This window comes from Falco punctatus (genome assembly GCF_963210335.1).
Source record: "Falco punctatus genome assembly, contig: scaffold_30, whole genome shotgun sequence".
Classification (NCBI taxonomy): domain Eukaryota; kingdom Metazoa; phylum Chordata; class Aves; order Falconiformes; family Falconidae; genus Falco; species Falco punctatus.
Window position 1 is genome coordinate 1,382,818 of NW_027660235.1, and position 27,378 is coordinate 1,410,195.

The following is a 27,378-nucleotide window of genomic DNA, read 5'->3' on the forward strand; positions in this document are numbered from 1 at the left end:
AGAACTGGCACTTCTCCTGGATGAACTTCATACAACTGGACTCAGCTGAACACTCCAACCCGTGCAGACCCCTCTGCAGAGCCTTCCTGCCCTCAAGGAGATCAGCACTTCCACCCCACTTGATGTTGTATGCAAACTCACTGAGGGTGCACTCAATCCAGACCATTGATAAAGTTCTGAAGCAGGACTGGCCTCAACACTGAGCCCATGGATCACCAGTAATTATGGGTCGTCACGTGGGTGTCACTCCATTTACTACCCCTCTTGGGGCTTGGCTGTCCAGCCAGCTATAACCCAGCATGGAGAACACCCACCGAAGCCATGAGCAGCCAGGTTCTCCAGGAGAATGCAGTGGGAGATGTTGTCCAAGGCTTTTTTAAGGTCCAGGTAGAGAACACCCCCAGGCTTTCCCTCATCCGCTAGGCAGGCCACCTTGTCACAAAATGAGATCAGATTCATCAAGCAGGACCTGCCTTTCATAGATCTGTGCTAGCTCGTCCTGACCTCCTGCTTGTCCTATGCTTGCTGTTGGCTGTTGTTCAGGATGATCAGCTCCACAACCTTCCTGGCACTAAGATCAGGTTGACAGTCCTAGGATCCTCTTTTCTACGTTTCTTGTAGGTGGGCACCACTTTGACTAACCCCCAGGCTTCTGGTGCCTCCCCAGTATAGCCAGGAGTCTTGATAGTCACCCCTGGGGGAATGCATTTAGAGAAACAGACCAACGGTTTTCACAGTGTTCCTGGATCACGGCATGTCCATAGCCAAGGACACTTTCCAAAGCACTTTGTCCTCCCTGGACATGAGGTTCACCTGCACCACATGTCCTCTGGGGCTGCAGAGGCAACACAGACAGACATGTCCTCTCCTGCCAGCACTGCACAGTCCAGCCCTTTGTCCCTCTGGTCTTGAGGACAGCTGGGTTTCCTCTCCTTAGGGACATCTCATTTCACCGTTACAGGGCCACCTGCCAACCACCCCAGTATGCTCTGCAGCAAAATTTCGCATGCATTGGACTTTGGGCACTTGGTACCCGCTATTTTTGTTACATGTTTGATCTTGGCCCTGGCGCCACAGCTGAGGTCCAACGCGTCCCTTCTCTGCCATAAAGAACCTAAACCAGGGAGAGCAAGGGGCCAAACTCTTACTTAACCAGCCTGAGGAAGCCTTAGGATCAATGACCTCACATCTTACTGGGGACTTTTCTGACCCCGTGTGTTTACATGGCAAGGGTTTGGGAGCGGTCATGGGGTTTGTAGGGCTGACAAAGGTGAGAAGAGGTCAAGAGTTGGCTCCATGGCCAAGAAAGCCACATTCAGCTGGCTCTGAAATGGACCTGCTACCTCCCTGAGCTCATAAGTAATTCTAGCTGTGAATTCTCTCTGTGAAAAACCAATGCAAGAAAGGCCATAAGACAGTGTGCAGCATTTGTAAGAGAAAGGCGTGAGAAACAAGGCACAGGAACAGCCCTACAAACACCACGTGAGTGAAGAAGGAGGGGGGGCAGTGAGGGAGAGGCTTGCTGGGCTCATGGAAGCCAACGGTCAACCCACTGACCCCGACGTTCACAGGTCAGCACAGTGACAATGTTCCTTTAGGTGTCTGTAGGTTCTTTACATCAGCATTTTAGCATTGCTGCCAGATGGGCCAACAGCTGTGATGCTCAGCTGGATCTGAAACCCTGTGTCACCCCTGTCCATCTTGGCTCCAGCAGCAAAGGAATGATGGAGCCTCATCTCCCAGGGGCAGTGAGGCAGGAGAGCAGCGGAGTGCAGGTGCGGGGCCTCAGGGTGGCAGGCTGTGGCCAATGCTGGGAACTTTCACTGGGCAGTATCACTCAAGGGAGAAGAATTCAGTGCAAGTGGTCACAAGGGGGCCATGAGGCCCCAGGGCCAGAGGACAACTCACCTTCTCATAGGCCTTGGTGGCAGAAAAAATGGCCGTACGCAAGGGGACAACCCTTGGGTTCTCTTGGTGACTTCCAGCCTTGCCCGTGCCCTTTGCCCTCCATCTCACGTTGTCCTACGCTGTCCCACGGCTGCTGCTTTTCCCCGGCAGGCTGCAGGCACCCATCTGGCTTCCCCACCTTGCTCTCACCCTGCCCTTGCCACACATGCACTCATGTCTGCCCACCCTCACACACTGTTCCTGCAAACACACAAACATGGACTGATCTCACACTCCTTCTGGACGACGTCTCCCACCACAGCACAAGCCCTGGAGTGACATTTCCTCCTCCTGACCTCCCGTCTCCACTTTCCCAGCTGCATAGGGTGGCAGTGCTTCTCCCTCCTGCTCTTCCCTACCTCCAAGGAAAGCTCCACCACCCGGGAAACCACCCTTCAGGCGGGCATCCCGACCTGTCACCCTCCTGGTGGCCTTTCCCCTGACCATGCCACGGCCTCACCGCGCTCTTCCAAGGCTGCGAGCCTTTCAGCTTCTCGCATAGGCACGAGCAAGCGGTGTGCCTGCTGCTGTGCTGCCATGTTCTCAGGCAGCAGCGACGTGACAAGCAAGAAAGAAGCCCCTGGGTGGAGTGAGCCCAGGTCCTTAGGCAGAGGGGATCTCACAGCCCATGTGCCACCCAGGGGCCTTCCGCTGGCCTGCCCGAGACACGGGCAGATGGAGCTTAACAGCACGTGTCCCAGCCGTGAGTCAGGGGCTGCCCTACGCGCTGTTTCAGGCAGAGGTGACCTCACCGCCCCTTTCCCAGGCACATTGCTGCTGTTGGGCTGTCCCCTCCGCAGGCAGAACTGGCCTCACTGCCCCCGTCACAGCCATTGGCTTCCTGCTGGAATGTGAGTCCCTGAGACACAACTGACCACGAGATACCGTCCTCAGCCGTCACCCTGCCCGTGGCCCAGCACCCAGCAGATAAAGGGAAGCTTCTCTCAGCCAATTTATCTCATGGATTTCCTACCTACCGTTTGGGTGGAAGAACAGTCCTCAGGGGAACTGCTCTGTTTCTACTGGACCATGTTTTGTCTCTGCTTCTGCGCCTCTGTTTTCCCTTCTTCCCCCTGCTATCCCATCCCAACTGAGCTCTCCAGGGAAGTGAGTCAATGAGTCCTAGAATATCTCAGGTTGGGAGAGGCCCCTGTAAATCCCCTTGTCCAGCTGTCCTGCTGAAGGCAGGGTGAACTGGATGGCATCTCTCAAGGGCTCTGCCCACTTTGGCATCATCCACAGAAGGGTCTGAAAAGCCACTTTGTCAGCTTGTACTGGGAGACAATCAAGACATTCAACACAGTTGGCCCAACTGCTTGCACTGGAAGATGTCACTAGTCAGTGGCCACCAGGAGGACTTGACCACTGCTGACATTTGGTCTTGAGCCCCTGTGGCGTATGATGCACCGACTCTGGGAGTGTATTGAAGGCACGAAGACACTTGAAGACACCTCGAAGACACTTTATTAAAATCAAGCAAGCCTTTTATACCTTTGCAGGGGGCTGACGTGTCAGCCTGTAACTGTGCTCTGCAACTTTCCACTCTGGGCTCTTTTTTTATTACAGACACAGCAGCTTAGCAACTCCCTTTATCTACAAGGCCACAAGCTCTGCAGAGCACTCCCTATCTTCAAGGTTCTCCTCTTGCTCCCATGGCTTCCTTCCAACAAGCATAACTGTGTCTCTCTCCCAAGGTCGGGTTTCGCTCCCTGACGCCGTTGAGCTAGCTCGAGACATAGCCACAAGCCACCAGCCAACTTCCCACCCACAGTGTCCTCCATTTCTTCACTCCAGAAGTCACCCATCTGCCTATACAGAAAGTGCAGGAGAAAAAGTCAAACCCCTTGCAAAGGTGCAGGTACAAACCATCCCCTTCTTGCCTTAATACGTATGGGTGCAGCAATCCCTTTGATGTCCCACAACTACCTGGAACTGGCTGCAGGAGTATTTCCACCGTCATTTCCCCAGACACTACGGTGAGGATGACCAGCCTGTATTTCTCCCAATTGCCCTTCTTGCGTTTCCTGAACAAAGGCTGGATGTCTGCCTTTTGCCAGGACCTCAGAACCTCCCTGATTGCTCGGACACATTTGAGGGCACCATCCAGAAAGGGTGCCATGACCAGACAGAGGCACTTGCAATGACCCTGCCCAAGGTGGGTGAGATGAATCTCCCTGGGACAGTGGCCTTTGTTCCTGCAGTCACACACAGGAACGGCGGTGCCCTGGGAGGTGTCCTCACCTCAGCTGGCCTCATGCACTGCTGGCGTGGTTGAACCCCAGCCTCACGCACACAGGGGTGCTCAGAGGCACGAGCCCGTCCCTGGCACGTGCGGAGGCAGAGCACTGCAGCGGGCACAGTGACTGCCTGGCCTCCTGCTGCCCCTGCCAGAGGCTGGCAGCACCTCAGCCCGGGGGTGTCGCGCCCTGCTCGGCACCTCGCGGAGATGGCCCTCGTCATGAGCAATGGGCACGGGGACCTCGGTTCAAGGAAGCACGTTGCAGTGCTGCATTCAGGTGGTCTCCACAAATCCATAGCATTTGATGGAGGCCAGCACCGTCACAGAGTGCCCGTTGCCTGCCCCTGCCTGCGCTCACAGGACTGCCACGCAGCACGGCGGTGACCAAGCTGCCAGAGCACTCAGGCCTTACACCAAGGCAGGGGGTCAGAAGGAGAGTGTGGAAGTGGAAGGAGGATAGCACTGGAGAGCCAAGGGGGGGTGTTCCCTGGTACTGCTGCCATGCCAGGAACCTTTTCCCCTCCGTCTGTGGATACAGGAACTGTCCCTGCAGCTCCAGAAAGGCCTTGGAAGGAAGAATCCCAGGAAAAACATAGTTGTTTAATGGCCCTTTGGTTTTGTTAGATGAAGAGAGGGCAGGGCAACTTCAGAAAAGAAAATCAGAGAAGGAATTAGAATGGGGACGACACCTTTATCAGAAATGAAATACCATGAGAAACTACAACAAATTCAGAAGACAGTCTGGGTCTGTGATGAATTACATTATAAACGCTACACACAGGGCTACAGGCTTGGGGCAGAGTGGCTGGAAGGCTGCCTGCTGGGGAAGCACCCTGAGGGTGAGGGTTGACAGATGGTTGAGCATGAGCCAGCAGTGTCCCCGGGTGGCCAAGAAGGCCAATAGCATCCTCTCTGGTATCAGAAAGAGCGTGGCCAGCAGGACCAGGGCAGTGATGGACCCCCTGTACTCGGCACTGCTGAAGTCAAACCTGAAACAACGTGTTTCTGTTTTGGGCTCCTCACTTCAAGAGAAACGTTGAGGTCCTGGAGCATTTCCAGAGAAGGGCAACAAAACTGGTGAAGGGTCTGGATCCCTGCTTGGATGAAGAGTGACTGAGGGGACTTGAGTTGTTTAGTGTGGGTAGTAGGAGGCTCAGGGGGACCTTACTGCTCTCTAGAAGTACCTGAAAGGAGGTTGTAGATGGGGTGGGTAGGAGTCTTCTGCCAGATAACAAGTGACAGGACAAGAGGCAAGAGCCTCAAGTTACACCAGGAGAGGTTCAGACTGGATATGAGGAAAAACATCTTCACTGCAAAGGTGCTCAAGCATTGGAACCAGGGAGCTGGTGGAATCACCAGCCCTGGAGGTGTTTCAATAGAGGTAGATGCAATTCTTCATGGCATGATTTAGTGATGGAATTGGCCGTCCTGAGTTTACATTTGGATTTGATGATCTTTAAGGTCTTTTCCAAGCTAAATGATTCTCTGTTTCTGTGCTTCTATGATATTGCAAGCCTACGTAGACAAGCTGCTGAGAAAGTTGGTTTAGGTGACCCTGCCTCAGCTGGAGGGGTGGACCCGATGACCTCCAGAGGTCAGTCCAACCTGAAAAAACACCATAGAGCTATAAAGGCATATATAAAATGTGTCAACACAAGTAGAGGGGCTGAGCTGAAGATGAGCTTGTGGGAAATGGCTTGTGGGAAAGATATTTGACAAATCTGATGAAACAAGCATGCTTTTCTGTGGTCAGGACCTGGGCCAGAATGAGGGTGATGGAGGGGTGTGGCATTGGGAGGGAAAAACGGTCTCAGGAACTCCTCATGCAGGAGGACGTGCCTGGCTGCGAGGGGCCTGTGAGGTCAGTTCTGCCTCTGGAGGTGACAGGCCAGCATCAGGAACGTGGCTGGGACAGTCCCTCTGCCAAGGGACCCCATAGGCCCCATCCAGGAGAAGGGCTGGGATAGAGGTTGTTTTTGCCTGGGGACATGATGGGACAGCAGCAGGCACATGGCTTGGCCATGTCCCTGGGAGAAGCTGAAAGGCCAGCAGCAGTTACGTGGTTTGGGAGACCATGTGAGTATTCCTTCTCTCTGGTGAGAGAGCAGAGCATAAGAAAAGGCTTCCTGGCTGCATTCCCTGCTGGAAGGGTATTTTCTGAGATGGTAAACCTTTCCTGGGCAGGGGGAAACAGCAGGAGAGAGGAAAAAATGTCACCAAGTTTCAACTAGGAAAGCAGAGACTGGACCTCAGCAGGAAGAACTGTCACTCCAGGGGTCCTGCTGCGGTGCGAGGGCTCAGCCAGAGGGAGCCTGGATCAGCCCATGGTTTGTGCTTCAAGGAACAGCCGGTGAGAGTGGAGGTGCCTCAGCGAAGGTATGGCAATGTTGGGGTGAGAGCAAGGCAGGGCAGCGAGATGGTGCCTACAGCCTGCAGGGAAACAGGGGCATTGCTCCAACCATGCAGGACAGCCTATGGTGGGGATGGCAGAGGGCACGGGCAAGGCTGGAAGGCACCAGTAGAACCCAGGTCTGTGTCCCCTTGGCTGTGGCAGCTGTCTCTGCCTCTGAGGGCCATGACAAGACATGATGTCCTCACGGCACGGGGGCATCGTTGCCTCCTTGCAGCCCCATGGGGAAGCTGGAAGTTGCTGTGCCATTGCTGTCCTTCACTGGGCATTGGATGCCCACCTTCCATGGTCCCCAGGAAGAGCCCTGAGCCCTGTGTGAGGGACAGCACCGACCTCCCCACAGGCTGCAGGTCACGGCTTGGCCTTTCTGCTTCATCAAGCAAGCCAAGGCTTTGCTCAGCAGCAGAGCTGCCTGCACAGCGCCTTTGCCTTCCTGCCCTCACAGCATCCAAGGATGGGCTCTAACAAGGCCATGGGGAGGCTTTCTCGGTCATGGTCCTCAGCGGGGCCCATTAACGCTTCCAGGGCCTGTGGGCTTTGCTCCTGACTTGGTGTTCTTGAGCGGTTTCTTCAGTCTCCTCTGAACACCTGAAGTCCACAGCACCACAGACACCCTGGGCTCATGACGAGACAGAAAGCCCTTTTGAGACCTGTCTCCTCCATCAGGGCCATCTGGTCTTCAAGTTTGGCTCCTACACTTCATGAGATAAGTTTCAGCCGCACAGTGAAAGAGAAAGGCAGGTAATGAGCCCTTTGGGGAATTGATAGAAGACTTTTCCAATTGCTATTGATGCACAGTGTCTCCTGAGGAGGTGCAGACAGGTAGGAAAAGCAGTCCCTGGAGCTAATCACTGCGTGGACAGCCTTGCTCCTCAGCTCTCCAGCCCCACGATTTCTGTCCTCAGCTCCATGAGACTTACATCACTTTACATCAGACTTCTTCAACCAACTCTGCAGCTGAATATAGCAAATTCTTGGCAGTAATTATTGGCTGCTTTCCTTAGAGAACAGGGTGTACACAGGAATAAAAGAGGGATTAATTATCGTGAGCGTGTGGGGGGGTAGTTGGTTAGAAATTAATAAATAAAAAATACATTTCTCAGCTGTATAATTGTTAGTTCAAGCAAATCCCCATGAGGTCTATTGCCACTACTGAAGAGTTGCCCATAGGGAAAATTACAGACGCTACTGAAAGACAGTCCAGCTTTTCCTCTCTGAACCTTAAAGCAGCAGCTACATAGGTAAAATGGATTGGAGTGATCAAAGAGAAAGAGGAGGAAGGTATCTGGAGATGAACTTCTTAACCCATAGTTGTAAATCAGGAAACCAGGACGTCAGAATATTCCAATTGACTTCAATTTCATAGAAGGCGCGAACTTTCTTGAACTCACGACAAATATTAGAATGTTTTCCTTTTTTTTTTTTTACACATGTATCTGTAGAAATTCTCCCACTTTGATCTACGTATAGGCAACAACTGGTATTAAAACCAGCACAGACTCTGCCTTCAGACGCCAGCTTCATATCTAATGCCATTCCAATTTGCACAGCTCTCGGGGCTATTTCACACACTTCTTCCTGCAAAGCCTTCATGGCACCTGCAGGGTCCTTGGCCATCTCTTCCATTGCTGTGCATCTCGTTATCGCCGCCTTCTCCAATTCAGGAACCGCTAACCAAGGAGTAACCGAGGCCACAAGCAGGCTGATGATCTGGGCTATCATTATGACACCCATTACATCTGAGAAGCTCATAGGCCACTAGGAGGCACGTGGCCATGAAGGCGAGTTTGAGGTCCCTGGAGTGTCCCGTTCCCTTGGGGGATTGGCCATCAGCAGCCCAGCTGGTTATGGCTGCAGTAAGAAAGGCACTTGGACTCTGAGACAAAGTGTCATTTCAAATGGCCTTGGTTAGAGCAAACTCTCTACACACAGAGACAATCGTGTCAGCTGTATTCCGTCCCTTCCGAGGCCGGGAACACGGAGTTTACAGCGTTGGGAGAGTGGTGCAGCAAGTGGTGCAGATCCTGCCTGCAGAAGGGTTCTCCCACATTGTCTCCTGTCAGCTCTTGAAGTGTTTTGTGCCAGGGAAACCCATTCTAGTCATCACTTCTCGTGTTCTAAGAGGAGATGTTCACTTGGGAGTTGGTAACTGCAGTCCCAGACAAAGGTAAGGGCGTGCGGTTGGCCATTCACCAGCAGCTTCCTGCAGATTTCTTCTTCCAATATGGCTTGTTCTGCAACCCAGGGACACAGTCAGCACAGCTCAGCCTGAAGGCCAAGAGGTACATGGAGCACAGCACAGGCCTGCTCAGGTTTCCTGTGACACTCATCACTAAGTCCTGCATGTGCAAAGGTCTTCTGCTCAGATTCCCTGAACCTCCTGATGAAGGTTAGCAGGGCAGAATTGTGAGCAGAAAGGAGCAGCAGAGGCGTTCTGTGCTTTCAGCCCACTCTTCAACATCCCTCCGGTGCCTCTCAGGGTGTGGGTGATTAGGTGGTTGGGAGCAATGGAGTAATTTGGCCCTGGAAGGACCTGTGAGGGGAATGGTCATATAATACGTTGGACATTGTTTCTCATAATCAAAATCTGTTTGAATTGGCAATAAATGAAATTGGCCTTTGGCAAGACAACATCTAATTGGTCATTACAAGGATAGGTAAGTCATCTCTCTGTCTTTATCTTGACCCATGAGCATTGCTGGTTTATTTCCTCCCTTGTCCTGTTGAGTCAGGGAAGTGAATGAGCAGCTGGGGCACTGGTAGGTTTCAGGCCAAGGTTAACCCACCACAGGACCACATCAGGACTGCTGTGCCCGGAATGTGGCTCCCCAGCACCAGAAAGACCCCGACAGATTGGAGCAGGTCCTGAAGAGGCCAGAAGGATGGGTGGGACCTGGAGCACATTATGGATGAGGAGAGGCTGAGAGAGTTGGGGTTTTATTTGAGGAATCGTTTAGAGTGAACGGCCAGAGCGCTGGGCCCAGAGCTGCTGGATGGCAATCCTTGGCCTGTTTCAATATTTGTCAAAACAAGGCCATGAGCACATGATCTGGCTGGAAGTCTCTGACCACGGCCTTGGCTGAGTGACCAACTGTGGCAAGAGCTATGGGACACTTGTGTGTAAGAAGTGTCTGTAGGAAAATGAATCACTTCATTTTGGAAATGGCAAAGGAGTTTGGTCTCACTAAGCCACCAAGAAGGATAGACGTGACGATGCAGCAAAGGTCCCTTGCTGGGGCTGGGGTCTATGACCACACAGGGAAATGAGCGGTGATTGGGACTTCTTGGGGAAATTTTCCCTGCTGCATCCTCCCTGGGGTCTCCAAGGAACATGAAACAGTGCAGGCCCTCTCCTTTGGTGCCTTGCTTCCTTCACCATGACCCCTGGGTCTGCACCAGGACCACCCTGCTGTGTGCCCCCACCCTGCACACCCACACAGCTGAGCTCTCACTGGTGTTTCCCTCTCCCTGGACCTTCCCAGCCCAGACCCCCCAAGCTCTGTCCACCTCCCCTGCCCTCTCCCCAGCCCAGGCAGACACAGCAGCCCACGCTGGGCTGGCCCCATGCAATTGCCCACCCAAAGGGGGCTGCAGAGCTCTGGGCACTCACCCCATGGCCATAGACCATCACAAGGGCACAGGAGATGCTGGTGGGCAGAGAGGGGTCTCATCCTGCCAGTCAGCCCCAGGGCTGACACCAGCCATGGCATGAAGGGACAGAGGCCAGTGTCCCCCTCTGTCTGCTGATCTTCTCTCACAGGGACCCTGATTGCCCACTCCCGGCAGCCCCTCAGGGCCAGTCCCTGTCCCCAGCACCAGACTGCTGGCCTGGGGGCTCCCCAGGCACCTCCTGCTGCACCAGGGACACAGCGGCTTGCCCCAGCTGGGGCATACACAGAGACACCTGCTCTTGCCCAGGGAGGTGGTCTCAGGCATGGCCCTGAGCAGGCGGTGCTGCTGTGCAGGGCAGCGGTGCCTGAAAGCCCAGGGAGATGGTCCCAGGCACATCCCTCTTGGTCACCCACCATTCCCATGGGCACTGGGCACCCACACGCCAAGGCTCAACACAGGCCCATGACCTAACGCGTTGCCCCGTGCCCTCCTCCCCTGAGCCATGGGGAACCCAAGCCTAGCAGCATGGTCTTCTGGGGGCAATTCCTTCAGCCTGTTCCTGAGCTCAGCTTTGGAATTAGTGCCCACTCACCAGACATCGGAACTAGAGAAATCCTCCTTTTATTACAGAGATGTGAGACAGGACTCAAGGTTAATTGTCCACCCACACACATCTAGAAAGGCCAACGGATCAGAAACGCTGAGTTTCCACATGCAACAGATGTAGACATTGCTAGACAAACACGATTGTCACAAATAGAATGCTAAACTCACTGGAGTTTCCAGACATGAATTGGAAATGCCTTGTGAAGGGCCATGGATAATTTATTGCTGCTGAGAAACACCTGACTGCATCAGCTGCTTCAGTGCGTCCTTCAGCTCCTGGTTCCTCATGCTGTAGATGAGGGGGTTCACTGCTGGAGGCACCACCGAGTACAGAACTGTCACCACCAGGTCCAGCGATGGGGAGGAGATGGAGGGGGGCTTCAGGTGGGCAAAAGTGGCAGTGCTGAGAAAGAGGGAGAGCACGGCCAGGTGAGGGAGGCACGTGGAAAAGGCTTTGTGCTGTCCCTGCTCAGAGGGGATCCTCAGCACAGCCCTGAAGATCTGCACATAGGACAGCACAATGAAAACAAAACATCCACAGACTAAACAGGAACTAATCACAATAAGCCCCACTTCCCTGAGGTAGGTGTGTGAGCAGGAGAGCTTGAGGATCTGTGGGATTTCACAGAAGACCTGTCCCAGGGCATTGCCTTGGCAGAGCGGCAGTGACAGTGTATTGGCCGTGTGCAGCGCAGCATTGAGAAACCCACTGGCCCAGGCAGCTGCTGCCATGTGGACACAAGCTCTGCTGCCCAGCAGGGTGCCGTAGTGCAGGGGCTGGCAGATGGCCACAAAGCGGTCATAGGCCATGACAGTGAGGAGAGAACACTCTGCTGAAAGGAAAAAGACAATCAGGAAGAGCTGTGCAGCACATCCTGAGTAGGAGATGTCCCTGGTGTCCCAGAGGGAGTTGTCCATGGCTTTGGGGACAATGGTGGAGATGGAGCCCAGGTCGAGGAGGGAGAGGTTGAGGAGGAAGAAGTACATGGGGGTGTGCAGGTGGTGGTCGCAGACTACGGTGGTGATGGTGAGGCCGTTGGCCATGAGGGCAGCCAGGTAGATGCCCAGGGAGAGCCAGAAGTGCAAGAGCTGCAGCTCCCGCGTGTCTGCCAATGCCAGGAGGAGGAACTGGGTGATGGAGCTGCTGTTGGACATCTGCTGCCTCTGGGCATGGGGACCTGCTCAAGGAAGAAAAATAGAAAGTCAGAGGATACTTCTGTGAGCCAAGTGAAAGCCGTTTCTCTTAGACGCGCTCCCAGTGCCCCATGTCCCCCCCTCTGCCGTTCCGAGGAGAGCTCCCTTCCGAGCCGTGGCTGGAGCTGTGCTGAGTGCTGGCCGAGTGTGCTGTGAGGAGCAGGGGCTGTGCCCGCTGGCTGCCCAGCAGTGAGCCCTGCTCTGCAGCAGGGGCTTCATGGGAACCCTGGGGGCAGGGGCCAGTCCTGGCCTTGCCTTGGCTCAGCCCAAACTGCTCCCAGCGCAGAAGGGCCTGTCAGCATCGGCTCTGCCCGTGCTGAGCAACGGCCATGGCCAGAGTCAGGTCAGGAGGGCTTTGTGCTGTGCTCAGGGAGAGCAGAGTGAGTGCTGAGAGGCAAGGGGACTGTCTGTGCCTGAGGGCAGAGGCAGGCACTCTGCTCTCTCCATCCCTCTCCTTCCCAGCTGCCAGGCAATTCCTCCTTTCTTAGATGGAGAGTGATCACACTGCCATGTTACCCTGACAAGCAGCCAGGCACTGCTGAGAGAATTGGAATCCACTGCAGAGAACAGAATGGCTCATGCGTTCCCAAAGGCTCAGCACCACACTTCTAGCCAGGGAAACCCAGGGATCACTGTGTGCCCTGGAAGCAGCACAGACCTTGGCCGGACACCCCGGAAGGATGTTTAAGGGTTCCAACCATGTGAACTTCTTAAAGGAAAGTCAGCTCCTTCCCCAGCTTCACAGACTGCATTGCCCACAGCATCATCGGTTAGGGGAAAGCTGGCACACCTCCATGCTGAGGACATGTCTGCACAGGAGGACCCACAACGTCTGCGCCTGAGCCAGCAGCTGAAACCCCTATTGCCAGAGAGCCTGTCTGCAATGCCAATAGCATCTGAGCAAGGCCAGGAGAGAGACAAAGGGACACTTGGGAACTCCTTCCCCTTCCCCAGCCCGGCACACCACCTCCCACACAGCAGCAGTGCAGGACAGTCACCCTCAGGCTCTGCTCAGCGAGAAATGGCAGCGTGGCAGCAGGAGAGATGCACTTCATCCCTTCTGCTGCTCTGCTGGACCAGGAGCTGTTGAAACACATGAAACCAACGGTCTAAAGGCTGTGCTGGGTGGGAGAGGAGAGCAGAGGTGCGTTGCTCAGGGAAGGCACCTGCACGGCAGACCATGGCCAGGAGGTGCCCCTATCTGCCCTGCATCAGGGTTCCCCTCAGCATCTCCCCCCTCCCTGCCCAGGGCTCTGCTGCCTGCAGCTGTCCCTGCCAGCAGCTCTTTCTCTGGCCCCAGGGCTCTTCCCTGCCAGCGCTCACAGAGCCCAGCTCAGCCCCTGTGTGCCCAGCTCTGCCCTGCAGCCGCTCTCTGTCTGCAGGCAGGAACAAACAGCTCCCCCAAAGCCTGAGGGAAAAGGAGAGCTGATGCTGGTTTCCTCTGCAGCGTGCTGGGGAGGGAAGGCACTTGCTCAGCTTCCTCATCAACCTCCCTGTGATGCTTTCAGCATCTCAGCCCCTGCTCTGACCTGCACAGCTGAGTTTCCATTACCACCAAGCGGAGCCACGGAAAAGTGGCAGCAGAGATTCAGGCAAGCATAGAGCCAAGCACTGAACCCCTGCCCTGAACGTGCTCATGGAAAGTCCCCTTGGAAACGACCTGGAGATGTGAACAGCTCTGATATATGCAGCACCAACACAAAATCACTGAGACCTTGTCCTGCTGGGGGTTGCTCGCTCCATGCCACCTTCTCCCTGCAGCCCCTTGGGAGCCCCCCGGCAGGCTGAGAGCTGCCCCTGGCAGGCGGCAGAGCCCCTGCCCCAGCACACAGCCCCCGCGGCTGCAGGGACCCTGCTGGCAAGGACAGCCCTGGGCACCCCTGCCTGCACAGCCACCTTCACAGCCCTGCAGCCGGCCCTGGCACAAGGCAGCCCACATGCCCTGGCCCTCCCACGCTGCAGCAGGGAAGCCCTGCTCTGCAGCACACTGGCCTCCTCCACAGCAAAAGGCTCCCACACGGTCCCACAGGCTGGGGGGGCCCCAGCTGCTGCAGACCCGGCTAGCAACTGCAGAGGCATTGCCCTGCAGCCACACACTTACCGGCTCAAGGGCTCTGCAGATTTCTCCAGCAGGGAGCTCTCAGCAGCCTCCCACCAAGGTCTGCTTTTGAGCTCTCCCTGCCTCCCTCCTCTGCCCCTCTGGGCTCCCTCCAGCTGTCCCTGGGGCTGCAGGGGAACCTGCTGGGCAGCAGCATGAGGCAATCCCTCATGGGCGTTGCCTCACCTGGGGGGACACACTTATTTCCAGCACTGGCAATTCCCTTACTAGAAAAAGTTTTCTGCATGAGCATCAACTTTTGTTAACCCTTCAGTAGCCAGCACAGAAGGAAGACTGCAGCTTAGGATCCAAGTACTCCTAAAGGAGCGTGTGTGTACGTGTGTATCTGGTGGTTCTGCAGGCAGGGCGGGGAGGATGTCCTCAGTGCTTCAGTAAGCCCTGCAGAGCCCATTTCAGCACTTCATTGCACAGTCCGAGGGCTCAAGACTCAGCTCTCCTTTGCCCAGGCCACGTCTCTGCTCTGAAGCAAAGCCTTTGCACCCACGGGCTCGGGGACACTTGGTACCAGGTTGCCTTATGGCCAGGCAGAGCTGGGCTGGTGCCACAGCTGGGGGGCTTCAGCCCAGATGTGCAGCAGTGCCCTCAGCCAGGGGCCCACGCAGAGGCAGCTGGAGCCCGTCCTGTTGCAGACAGAGCTGTGACACTGAGGGAACCAAGTGCCAGGGCAGGTGGCAGAGCTCAGCACAGCTGCTCGGCAAGGACAGCAGCCTCCAACAGGTCCAACATTGAAAATGGAGTTTATGCTTGTGGGGCAATTCCAGGGCACCCGAAGGAGTGTTCCCTCCTTCTGCACAGGCCACAGCCTGCCAGTGTGTGACCTGGGGCCTGCACTCTGCTACTCTCCTGCCTCACTCCCCCTGGGAGATGAGACTCCACCGTTTCTTTGCTCCTAGAACCAAGGTGGACACGAATGATGCAGGGTTTCAGATCCAGGGGAGCATCACAGCTGCTGGCCCATCTGGCAGCTGTGCTAGAATGCCGATTCTAGCCGCCTGCCAGGGGCAGCTCTCAGCCTGCCGGGGGGCTCCCCACAGCTCTGGGGGCGTATGGACTGAGCCCCGAGAGGGGAGGATCTCTCTGCTGTTGAGAGTGTGCTGCATGGCTGAGCGCTGCTTACAAGGATAGGTTACCCTCAGAGTATGTCTGTATGAGACTTCTCGTATCGAAGGTCAGCACAGGGATTGCTGTGATAAATCCAGGGCTCTCCTCAATCTGTGTTTTCAGCTTTCTGTTGTTGGGGGCAGGAGAGGGAAGGCAGAAAAGTTCATGGAGATCTCGAGTTTGAAGATGTCCCTGAGACTGCCAGCTGTAACTCTGAGTGATGAGGAGGTCTGCCAGGAGCCTCCTGTAGTGCCCTCAGCCACTCCTCCGCCTATGAACAGCAGCAGCAGCACCTTTGCTGGAGCCATCAGGGTGGTTCTGAGCTGCCCTTTTCCCCCTGCGGACAGGACGCTGCGCCCAGCCAGTGCCCTGCAGAGAGGCACGTTTGTGCGGGGCGAGTGCACAGAGGCAGAGATGTGGTCTGTGAGCACTGACAGGGAAAGACCTGGCACAGGGAGATACCTCCCACAAGGAAAATCTCCTGACATCCAGGATATTGCAAGGACTGATAGGAAACTTCAGACAGAATTGTTGTTGAAAGCAGAATCAGAAAGCTCTCTCTGACCATGTGCAGTGCAGACCCCTTTCTCTGAGGCATCCCCCTGGCTGCTCTCCCCCCAGCAAAGCCTCTGCCCTCAGGGCTGGGGGTCCCGAGGTGTGAGCCACCCCCTCTGCAGCCAGAGCTCCAGCAGAGCCGCGGTGCAGCTCTGCAGCCACATGCCCCGGTCCCTCTGCAGAGCACAGGGGCTGAGAGCAGCTGCCCGGCAATGTTGGTGTGTGGGAGGTGGCGAGCAGAGCTGGGCAAGGGCAGCGCTGCCCTCAGTGCCTGGCACGCTCGCCCTGGACACTCTTACCTAGACCGTCAGTGCAATTTTACTTCTTTCTCTGCCTTTTGGGGTTAGTTTTATTCTCTAGCTCTTGCTGCCAGGCTCTCTGGGGATGGGTGTTTCAGCTGCGGAGTCACACTCTGACCTTGTGGGTCCTCTCCTGCAGGTGTGTCCATGGGAACAAGTGTCCCAGCTTTCCTCTCACCTGTGGGGCTGTGGGCAATGCCCTGTGTGGTGCTGGGCAATGGGCTGGTTCTCCCTGAACCTGATGCTCTTGTTAGGGCACTTGGCTACCTCCTTGAAGTTCCCTTCCAAGCAGTGCGTTGCCCTCCAGAATGGAAACCTGTCCCCTCGCACCCATTAGTGATCTGAAAGCCCCACGTAGAGGCGTAGAGTTTCTGTGATGGAGAAAACGCTGTTGGGGTGGGTGAAATGAGCTGTGTATCCTTTGCTGTGGGTGGGATGCTGACTTCTGATGAAAGCCTACAACCTTTACTGGTCTGTGGTGGGTCAGTCTGTTCTCAGCAGTGCCTTGTGGTATTTCAGGGTAACATGGGAGTGTGGCCACCATTCATCTCAGGAAGGTGCAAGCCCACAGAAACCGGGAACCAGATGGACAGACCACCTCCCCTCACTGTGCCCTCACCCACAGGCATTCCTCTTGCCTCACAAACCTCACTCTGTTCCACCGGAGGGCAGCAAAAATGCTCTGCTTTTCTGACATCTGAGAATACTGAACAGGAGAGATGGGGGGAGCTGTGAAAAAAACTAAAACTCCTTAAAATGCCTTCACCCTTCCCGTTCCTTAGCACTGGCGCTGCAGACGCTGAGCAGCCCTTCTGCATTGGCACTGGTTTCACAGGACAAAGTTAAACACCAGGACTGGTCCCTGCCCCCACCCACTGCTGCAGAGTGGGGCTGGCTGGTCAAGAGCCCGTGGGCAGATGCCCTGCTCTTCATCACCCACACGGCCAGCACCAAGCAGGGCTGCAGCCACACAGCTGCAGGAAGGTCTCCGAGAAAAGAGAGGGATGTCTGTGTGTGACGGGGGGGTGGTCTGTGGGAAATGGCTCTGATTTTGCTTGCAGAAGTCTCCCCTAAATTATCACTGTCTTTTTCTCCTGTGACAGGATCATATGCCCAGAGGCAGCAGATGTCCAACAGCAGCTCCATCACACAGTTCCTCCTCCTGGCATTTGCAGACATGCGGGAGCTGCAGCTCTTGCACTTCTGGCTCTCCCTGGGCATCTACCTGGCTGCTCTCATGGCCAATGGCCTCATCATCACCACCGTAGTGTGCAACCACCACCTGCACACCCCCATGTACTTCTTCCTCCTCAACCTCTCCCTCCTCGACCTGGGCTCCATCTCCACTATTGTCCCCAAAGCCATGGCCAACTCCCTCTGGGACACCAGGGACATCTCCTACTCTGGATGTGCTGCACAGCTCTTCCTGATTGTCTTTTTCCTTTCAGCAGAGTGTTCTCTCCTCACCGTCATGGCCTATGACCGCTTTGTGGCCATCTGCCAGCCCCTGCACTACGGCACCCTGCTGGGCAGCAGAGCTTGTGTCCACATGGCAGCAGCTGCCTGGGCCAGTGGGTTTCTCTATGCTGCGCTGCACACGGCCAATACACTGTCACTGCCGCTCTTCCAAGGCAATGCCCTGGGACAGGTCTTCTGTGAAATCCCACAGATCCTCAAGCTCTCCTGCTCACACACCTACCTCAGGGAAGTGGGGCTTCTTGTGGGTAGTGCCTTTTTATTCTTTGGGTGTTTTGTTTTCATTGTTCTGTCTTACATGCAGATCTTCAGGGCTGTGCTGAGGATCCCCTCTGAGCAGGGACAGCACAAAGCCTTTTCCACGTGCCTCCCTCACCTGGCCGTGGTCTCTCTCTTTCTCAGCACTGGCACATTTGCCTACCTGAAACCTCCCTCCATCTCCTCCCCATCCCTGGACCTGGTGGTGTCAGTCCTGTACTCGGTGGTGCCTCCAGCAGTGAACCCCCTCTTCTACAGCATGAGGAACCAGGAGCTCAAGGGTGCAATGTGCAAACTGATAGATGGATGTTTTTCTGAAGGAATATTATTATGAATAGCATTTATACTTTAATTCATCACAAACCCAGACTGTCTTCTGAATGTGTTGTAGTTGCTCCTGGTATTTCATTTCTGATAAAGGTGTCGTCCCCATTCTAAATTCCTTCTCTGATTTGCTTTTCTGAAGGTGCCCTGCTCTCTCCTCATCTAAGAAAGGCAAAGGGCCATTAAACCACTATGTTTTTCCTGGGATTCTTTCTTCCAAGGCCTTTCTGGAGCTGCAGGGACAGTTCCTGTATCCACAGACGGAGGGGAAAAGGTTCCTGGCATGGCAGCAGTACCAGGGAACACCACCCCTTGGCTCTCCAGTGCTATCCTCCTTCCACTTCCACACTCTCCTTCTGACCCCCTGCCTTGGTGTAAGGCCTGAGTGCTCTGGCAGCTTGGTCACCGCCGTGCTGCGTGGCAGTCCTGTGAGCGCAGGCAGGGGCAGGCAACGGGCACTCTGTGACGGTGCTGGCCTCCATCAAATGCTATGGATTTGTGGAGACCACCTGAATGCAGCACTGCAACGTGCTTCCTTGAACCGAGGTCCCCGTGCCCATTGCTCATGACGAGGGCCATCTCCGCGAGGTGCCGAGCAGGGCGCGACACCCCCGGGCTGAGGTGCTGCCAGCCTCTGGCAGGGGCAGCAGGAGGCCAGGCAGTCACTGTGCCCGCTGCAGTGCTCTGCCTCCGCACGTGCCAGGGATGGGCTCGTGCCTCTGAGCACCCCTGTGTGCGTGAGGCTGGGGTTCAACCACGCCAGCAGTGCATGAGGCCAGCTGAGGTGGGGACACCTCCCAGGGCACCGCCGTTCCTGTGTGTGACTGCAGGAACAAAGGCCACTGTCCCAGGGAGATTCATCTCACCCGCCGTGGGCAGGCTCATTGCAACTGTCTCTGTCTGATCACGGCATCCTTTCTGGATGGTGCCCTCAAATGTGTCCGAGCAATCAGGGAGGTTCTGGGGTCCTGGCAAAAGGCAGACATCCAGCCTTTGTTCAGGAAAAGCAAGAAGGACAATTGGGAGAAATACAGGCTGGACATCCTCACCGTAGTGTCTGGGGAAATGACGGTGGAAATACTCCTGCAGCCAGTTCCAGGTAGTTGTGGGACATCAAAGGGATTGCTGCACCCATACGTATTAAGGCAAGAAGGGGATGGTTTGTACCTGCACCTTTGCAAGGGGTTTGACTTTTTCTCCTGCACTTTCTGTATAGGCAGATGGGTGACTTCTGGAGTGAAGAAATGGAGGACACTGTGGGTGGGAAGTTGGCTGGTGGCTTGTGGCTATGTCTCGAGCTAGCTCAACGGCGTCAGGGAGCGAAACCCGACCTTGGGAGAGAGACACAGTTATGCTTGTTGGAAGGAAGCCATGGGAGCAAGAGGAGAACCTTGAAGATAGGGAGTGGTCTGCAGAGCTTGTGGCCTTGTAGATAAAGGGAGTTGCTGAGCTGCTGTGTCTGTAATAAAAAAAGAGCCCAGAGTGGAAAATTGCTGAGCACAGATACAGGCTGACACGTCAGCCCCCTGCAAAGGTATAAAAGGCTTGCTTGATTTTAATAAAGTGTCTCCGAGGTGTCTTCAAGTGTCTTTGTGCCTTCAATCCGCTCCCAGAGTCGGTGCATCATACGCCACAGGGGCTCAAGACCAAATGTCAGCAGTGGTCAAGTCCTCCTGGTGGCCACTGACTAGTGCCATCTTCCAGTGCAAGCAGTTGGGCCAACTGTGTTGAATGTCTTGATTGTCTCCCAGTACAAGCTGACAAAGTGGCTTTTCAGACCCTTCTGTGGATGATGCCAAAGTGGGAAGAGCCCTTGAGAGATGCCATCCAGTTCACCCTGCCCATAGCAGGACAGCTGGACAAGGGGATTTACAGGGGCCTCTCCCAACCTGAGATATTCTAGGACTCATTGACTCACTTCCCTGGAGAGCTCAGTTGGGATGGGATAGCAGGGGGAAGAAGGGAAAACAGAGGCGCAGAAGCAGAGACAAAACAGGGTCCAGTAGAAACAGAGCAGTTCCCCTGAGGAATGTTTCTCCACCCAAACTGTGGGTAGGAAATGCATGAGATAAATTGGCTGAGAGAAGCTTCCCTTTATCTGCTGGGGTGCTGGGCCACGGGGAGGGTGACGGCTGAGGACAGTATCTCGTGGTCAGTTGTGTCTCAGGGACTCACATTCCAGCAGGAAGCCAATGGCTGTGACGGGGGCAGTGAGGCCAGTTCTGCCTGCGGAGGGGACAGCCCAACAGCAGCAATGTGCCTGGGAAAGGGGCGGTGAGGACACCTCTGCCTGAAACAGCGCGTAGGGCAGCCCCTGACTCACGGCTGGGACACGTGCTGTTAAGCTCCATCTGCCTGTGTCTCGGGCAGGCCAGCAGAAGGCCCCTGGGTGGCACATGGGCTGTGAGATCCCCTCTGCCTAAGGACCTGGGCTCACTCCACCGAGGGGCTTCTTTCTTGCTTGTCACGTCGCTGCTGCCTGAGGACATGGCAGCACAGCAGCAGGCACACCGCTTGCTCGTGTCTATGCGAGAAGCTGAAAGGCTCGCAGCCTTGGAAGAGCGCGGTGAGGCCGTGGCTTGGTCAGGGGAAAGGCCACAAGGAAGGTGACGGGTCGGGATGCCCGCCTGAAGGGTGGCTTCCCAGGTGGTGGAGCTTTCCTTGGAGGTAGGGAAGAGCAGGAGGGAGAAGCACTGCCACCCTATGCAGCTGGGAAAGTGGAGACGGGAGGTCAGGAGGAGGAAATGTCACTCCAGGGCTTGTGCTGCGGTGGGAGATGTTGTCCAGAAGGAGTGTGAGATCAGTCCATGTTTGTGTGTTTGCAGGAACAGCGTGTGAGGGTGGGCAGACATCGGTGCATGTGTGGCAAGGGCAGGGTGAGAGCAAGGTGGGGAAGCCAGATGGGTGCCTGCAGCCTGCCGGGGAAAAGCAGCAGCCGTGGGACAGCGTAGGACAACGTGAGATGGAAGGCAATGGGCAAGGCTGGAAGTCACCAAGAGAACCCAAGGGTTGTCCCCTTGCGTACGGACATTGTTTCTGCCACCAAGGCCTATGAGAAGGCGAGTTGTCCTCTGGCCCTGGGGCCTCATGGCCTCCTTGTGACCACTTGCACTGAATTCTTCTCCCTTGAGTGATACTGCCCAGTGAAAGTTCCCAGCATTGGCCACAGCCTGCCACCCTGAGGCCCCGCACCTGCAGTCCACTGCTCTCCTGCCTCACTGCCCCTGGGAGATGAGACTCCATAATTACTTTGCTGCTGGAGCCAAGGTGGACAGGGGTGACACAGGGTTTCAGATCCAGCTGAGCATCACAGCTGTTGGCCCATCTGGCAGCGGTGCTAAAATGCTGATGTAAAGAACCTACAGACACCTAAAGGAACATTGTCACTGTGCTGACCTGTGAACGTCGGGGTCAGTGGGTTGACCGTTGGCTTCCATGAGCCCAGCAAGCCTCTCCCTCACTGCCCCCCCTCCTTCTTCACTCACGTGGTGTTTGTAGGGCTGTTCCTGTGCCTTGTTTCTCACGCCTTTCTCTTACAAATGCTGCACACTGTCTTATGGCCTTTCTTGCATTGGTTTTTCACAGAGAGAATTCACAGCTAGAATTACTTATGAGCTCAGGGAGGTAGCAGGTCCATTTCAGAGCCAGCTGAATGTGGCTTTCTTGGCCATGGGGCCAACTCTTGACCTCTTCTCACCTTTGTCAGCCCTACAAACCCCATGAGCACTCCCAAACCCTTGCCATGTAAACTCACGGGGTCAGAAAAGTCCCCAGTAAGATGTGAGGTCATTGATCCTAAGGCTTCCTCAGGCTGGTTAAGTAAGAGTTTGGCCCCTTGCTCTCCCTGATTTAGGTTCTTTATGGCAGAGAAGGGACGCGTTGGACCTCAGCTGTGGCGCCAGGGCCAAGATCAAACATGTAACAAAAATAGCGGGTACCAAGTGCCCAAAGTCCAATGCATGCTAAATTTTGCTGCAGAGCATACTGGGGTGGTTGGCAGGTGGCCCTGTAACGGTGAAATGCAATGTCCCTAAGGAGAGGAAACCCAGCTGTCCTCAAGACCAGAGGGACAAAGGGCTGGACTGTGCAGTGCTGGCAGGAGAGGACATGTCTGTCTGTGTTGCCTCTGCAGCCCCAGAGGACATGTGGTGCAGGTGAACCTCATGTCCAGGGAGGACAAAGTGCTTTGGAAAGTGTCCTTGGCTATGGACATGCCGTGATCCAGGAACACTGTGAAAACCGTTGGTCTGTTTCTCTAAATGCATTCCCCCAGGGGTGACTATCAAGACTCCTGGCTATACTGGGGAGGCACCAGAAGCCTGGGGGTTAGTCAGAGTGGTGCCCACCCACAAGAAACGTAGAAAAGAGGATCCTAGGACTGTCAACCTGATCGTAGTGCCAGGAAGGTTGTGGAGCTGATCATCCTGAACAACAGCCAACAGCAAGCATAGGACAAGCAGGAGGTCAGGACGAGCTAGCACAGATCTATGAAAGGCAGGTCCTGCTTGATGAATCTGATCTCATTTTGTGACAAGGTGGCCTGCCTAGCGGATGAGGGAAAGCCTGGGGGTGTTCTCTACCTGGACCTTAAAAAAGCCTTGGACAACATCTCCCACTGCATTCTCCTGGAGAACCTGGCTGCTCATGGCTTCGGTGGGTGTTCTCCATGCTGGGTTAAAGCTGGCTGGACAGCCAAGCCCCAAGAGGGGGAGTAAATGGAGTGACACCCACGTGACAACCCATAATTACTGGTGATCCATGGGCTCAGTGTTGAGGCCAGTCCTGCTTCAGAACTTTATCAATGGTCTGGATTGAGTGCACCCTCAGTGAGTTTGCATACAACATCAAGTGGGGTGGAAGTGCTGATCTCCTTGAGGGCAGGAAGGCTCTGCAGAGGGGTCTGCACAGGTTGGAGTGTTCAGCTGAGTCCAGTTGTATGAAGTTCATTCAGGAAAAGTGCCAGTTCTGCACATGGCTCACCACACCCCCACATAACTCTACAGGCTTGGGGCAGAGTAGCTGGAAGGCTGCCTGGTGGGGAAGTACCCTGAGGGTGAGGATTGACAGATGATTGAGCATGAGCCAGCAGTTGTGTGCAGATGACCAAGTAGGCCAATAGCATCCTGTCTGGTATCAGAAACAGTGTGGCCAGCAGCACCAGGGCAGTGATGGACCCCCTGTACTCGGCACTGCTGAGGCCACACCTCAAACCAAGCGTTTGTGGTTTGGGCCATTCACTTCAAGAGAAACGTTGAGGTCCTGGAGCATTTCCAGAGAAGGGCAACAAAACTGGTGAAGGGTCTGGATCCCTGCTTGGATGAAGAGGGTCTGAGAGGACATGGCTTGTTCAGTCTAGAGCAGGCGAGGCTTCAGGGAGACCTTTATGCTCTCTAGAAGTACCTGAAAGGAGGTTGTAGATGAGTGGGGGGAGGTCTCTTCTGCCAGATAACAAGTGACAGGACAAGAGGCAACAGCCTCAAGTTACACCAGGAGAGGTTCAGATTGGATATGAGGAAAAACATCTTCACTGCAAGGGTGGTCAAGCATTGGAACAGGCTGCCCAGGGAGCTGGGGGAATCTCCAGCCCTGGAGGTGTTTCAGAAATACACAGTTGCAGTGCTTAGGGACATGGTTCAGTGATGACTTACTGATACTCAGGTTACGGTTGGATGTGATGATCTTTAAGGTCCTTTCCAACCTCAATGATTCTGTTTCTGTGCTTCTATGGTATTGGAAGCCTACCTAGACCAGTTACTGAGCAGGCTGCTCTAGCTGACCCTGCCTCAGCTGCGCAGTTAAAGGTCAGTCCAACCAAAAAACAAACCATAGATATAAGAGCATATATAGAATGTGTCAACACAAATAGAGGAGCTCATCTGAAGAATGTTTCTCCACTCAAATGGATTGTGGGAAAGGTATTTGATAAATCTGAGAAAAACAAACTTGTTTTTCGGTAGTGACATCCCTGGACAAAAGGAGGGTGATGGAGGGGTCTGGTATTAGGAGGGCACCTGGGTCTCAGGAACTCCTCATGCAGGAGGACATGCCTGGCTGTGAGGGGCCTGTGAGGTCAGTTCTGCCTCTGGAGGTGACAGGCCAGCATCAGGAACGTGGCTGGTACAGTCCCTCTGCCAAGGGACCCCACAGGCCCCATCCAGGAGAAGGGCTGGGATAGGGCTTGTCATGTCCATTTTGCCTGTGGACATGACAGGACAGCAGCAGGCACAGGGCTTGGTCATGTCTCTGGGAGAAGCTGGAAGGCCAGCAGCAGCCATGTGGTTTGGAAGACCATGAGGAGGTGACTTCATTTTTTGAGGGGAAAGACCACAAAAAAAACCCCTAACAGGTTGGGTTCCCTGCTTGAAGTGTGGTTTCTGAGATGGTAAAGCTTTGCTGGGCAGTGGGAAAAATCTCAAGAGAGGAAAAAATGTGACACAGGAAAGCTCTGAATGGTGGAGAGTGACTATCGGGAGGAAGAACTGTCACTCCAGGGGTGCTGCTGCGGTGCAAGAGCTCAGCCAGAGGGAGCCTGGATCAGCCAGCCCATGGCAATGTTGGAGTGAGAGCAAGGCAGGGCAGCGAGATGGTGCCTACAGCCTGCAGGGAAACAGGGGCAGGGGCCCAACTGCCGCGATGAGAGACGGGACGCTGCTTAATGCAAGCAAATGTCGATTTATTGTATACAATCACAAGTTTACATACGTTATCAGAGGCCGCGCGCTTTAAACAGATTGGTTCTTTAAACTACACATTACATACTAGGCAATCCCTCATTGGTTAACTACAAACAAAGAACGCTTTAAGTAACTTTCAACAGTCATCAACCAGCACAAACTTGTTACTTCTCTTTTGGGCCATCTGTTCCTCATTCCCTTATCTTTACTCAGCCTGACTCCTCCTGTCAGTTGTTACCTATTCACATGCCTTGTCCTCCCGAGGTTTGTAGCCATCCTGCCAAGGTTTTATGGCCGTCCTCCCAAGGTTGATGGCCCACAAGCTCCAGCACATCCCCGCTTATCAGCTGGACCGTACTTGGAGACTTGCCTCTCAGGCCCTGTCCCACATCTCCCCCTTCCTGTTGCACAAAAAGAACTTTCTTCATAGAGTGTGTTATCCACTTTTGTAGACACCGCAACAAACAGGGTAAAAAGAGTAACAAGAAGACACAAACGGCTAAGGCATAAACAATCGTCTTCACTAAACTTCTTAACCATCCCGACAGTCCCCATCCTCCAAAAAGTTTATCCAACCAATCCCAGCTGTTGTCTTGTGAAAGTTTAAAGACTCCAGCTTTAAGTTGTTGAAATGCTGGCATGAACCGATTCCGAGTGGTCAGAGAGATTCATGCAGCACATGCCATCAAAATCCTCACAGCCGTGTCCTTGCGCTAAAAGCAAAAAATCTATAGTGGCCCTATTGTGCAATGAGGCATGGAGAACACTGTCTACATCTAATAAAAGACCAGACAATACATTGCTAGTAGCATTCCCTTGTTGAGCAAGCCAGCAGCCAAGCTTATCTAAAGTTGCTAATGCTTTTCCAGCGGCCGCTCCAGGTATAAAAAGGGAGGCAGCAAGGCGTTGACGAAAAGACCAAAACTCCACGTGGTCTTCACAATCGGGTGCATATGCATGAATGCTACACTTTGCCCTATGAGAGAGACGGTGCTGTAAAATCAGAGATGTATTAGGAGTCAGGACAGAAAGGCGGCCGAGGCTACGTGGACCTCCTGTTATGAGAAGGGATGATGGGCCACGCTCTGTCCCCACAAATAAAAAACACTCCCGATGGTAATGACAAGGGGGCATTGCTAGACTTGGACAAGTTTGTTGCCGTGTAATTACACCAAACACTAGCACTCTTAAAAACGGGATGGGCAGGAGAGACATCCCGTGCTTTGGACTGATTTTTCCCTGTATAGTTCAACTTCACACAAATACCCATTTTCACTGATCCAAGAAGCTCAATCTCTTGTGGTTCTAGGGTAGCCTGTGGGAGACAGGGGACCCATATGTCCCAATTCTCTGTCAGATTTTGTGACCGGTTTGGAAAAATTGCTTTTAAATTTGTAGGTACCGGCCACTCATCTAGCGGTAGGCCCACGAGGCATGTGGAAAAGGGGTTATTAGGTGAAGCAGTGGCAAGACACCAAGTGTCTTGTCTGGTCACATTTGCCAATGTAACCCATACATTAACCTCAGGAAGTGCAGGAAGAAATGGGTAGCCTTGTACAATCCCTACTGTCACCATGAAGATAAGCACTATTTCAAAAATTGTTTCTGGCCTGCCCTTAGCTTCCATGCAAATCGTTTTTCACATTTTTCTTTAGTCTGCTCCCAGTTCTGTTTAAGAACAGTCCAAACAGCAGGCACCAGGTTAGTCTTACTGCACTCAAAACCACAGACCAGGACTCTCTCTGCTTGTTTATATACAGATAGGGTCCAGTCCCGGGAATATTCCCAATATCTTTGTTCTTCTGCTGACTCGTGACCTGAAGTAAGCCGAATTTTAGCAGTATTCATTCCATTAACAAGACAGCCTTCACACCATCGTTTGGCTAATACTACTCTACACCACCATTCCTTTTTACAGTGAGAGCACACACATAAGACCCAAGGCTTACAGTGCCCGCATACAGTCCATGAAATTCCCGTGACTGATACTTCTCTATGTTGATTCATTTAGTCATTTTCAGTCCACAGCGTTCAGTTTATACCGCTTCAGTTATTCGTGATCCCAGAAGGTTCAGAAGCTTGTTGATCGAGGTGATGATCCAGGGGATGATCCGGAGGATGATCGGAGTCCTCACCCATTGATTGTGGTAGGGATTCATGGAAGGGTCGTATTTCTTCGCCAGAATCCACCCGGGGCATTTTTCTGTGGAAACACAAGCATAACCTCTTCCCCATGTCACAAGAGGATATGGTCCCATAATCTTACCTGTTTCTGGATCACGGACCAACACCAGAGGTTTAATTCATGCCTCAAGTGAAGCATTCGCATTAAAATGCCCAACTATCAGAGGATTATTATCTATTAAAGAACAATTCAAAAAATTGAAAACACACAGAGCTTTCTTTAGTTGTTCCTCAGGGGTTGCAGTCCCCATCCCCCCTTTTTGTTGTTGTAGTAAGCGTTTCAAAGACTGATGAGAGCGTTCAATCAAAGATTGGCCTGTAGGGGAATGAGGAGTACCGGTAATGTGAGTTACGCCCCATGAGTCAAGAAAGTCCTTTGT

The 27,378-nt window shown here is 54.0% G+C and overlaps 2 protein-coding genes and 1 long non-coding RNA gene across 3 annotated transcripts in view; 1 reads left to right on the forward strand and 2 right to left on the reverse strand.

Moving 5' to 3' along the window:
- Window positions 1-27,378, reverse strand: part of LOC308057464 — a 624,999-nt gene that overhangs the window by 475,414 nt on the left and 122,207 nt on the right. The window lies entirely within an intron of this gene.
- On the reverse strand, window positions 9,780-12,466 carry LOC308057438 (olfactory receptor 14C36-like). The gene has a single exon (XM_080411542.1). The coding sequence runs from the start codon at window positions 11,967-11,969 to the stop codon at window positions 11,034-11,036; it is 936 nt and encodes a 311-aa protein (XP_080267668.1). The 5' UTR covers window positions 11,970-12,466; the 3' UTR covers window positions 9,780-11,033.
- LOC308057475 (olfactory receptor 14C36-like) lies at window positions 17,190-18,150 on the forward strand (the record flags this gene model as incomplete). Its single annotated transcript, XM_080411573.1, has 1 exon — window positions 17,190-18,150. Exon 1 carries the CDS (start codon window positions 17,209-17,211, stop codon window positions 18,148-18,150), a length of 942 nt encoding a protein of 313 aa, XP_080267699.1. The 5' UTR covers window positions 17,190-17,208.

Bases quoted from the DNA above. Each gene is read 5' to 3' on its own strand.
- LOC308057438 (XM_080411542.1), bottom strand. From the start codon at position 11,969: ATGTCCAACAGCAGCTCCATCACCCAGTTCCTCCTCCTGGCATTGGCA.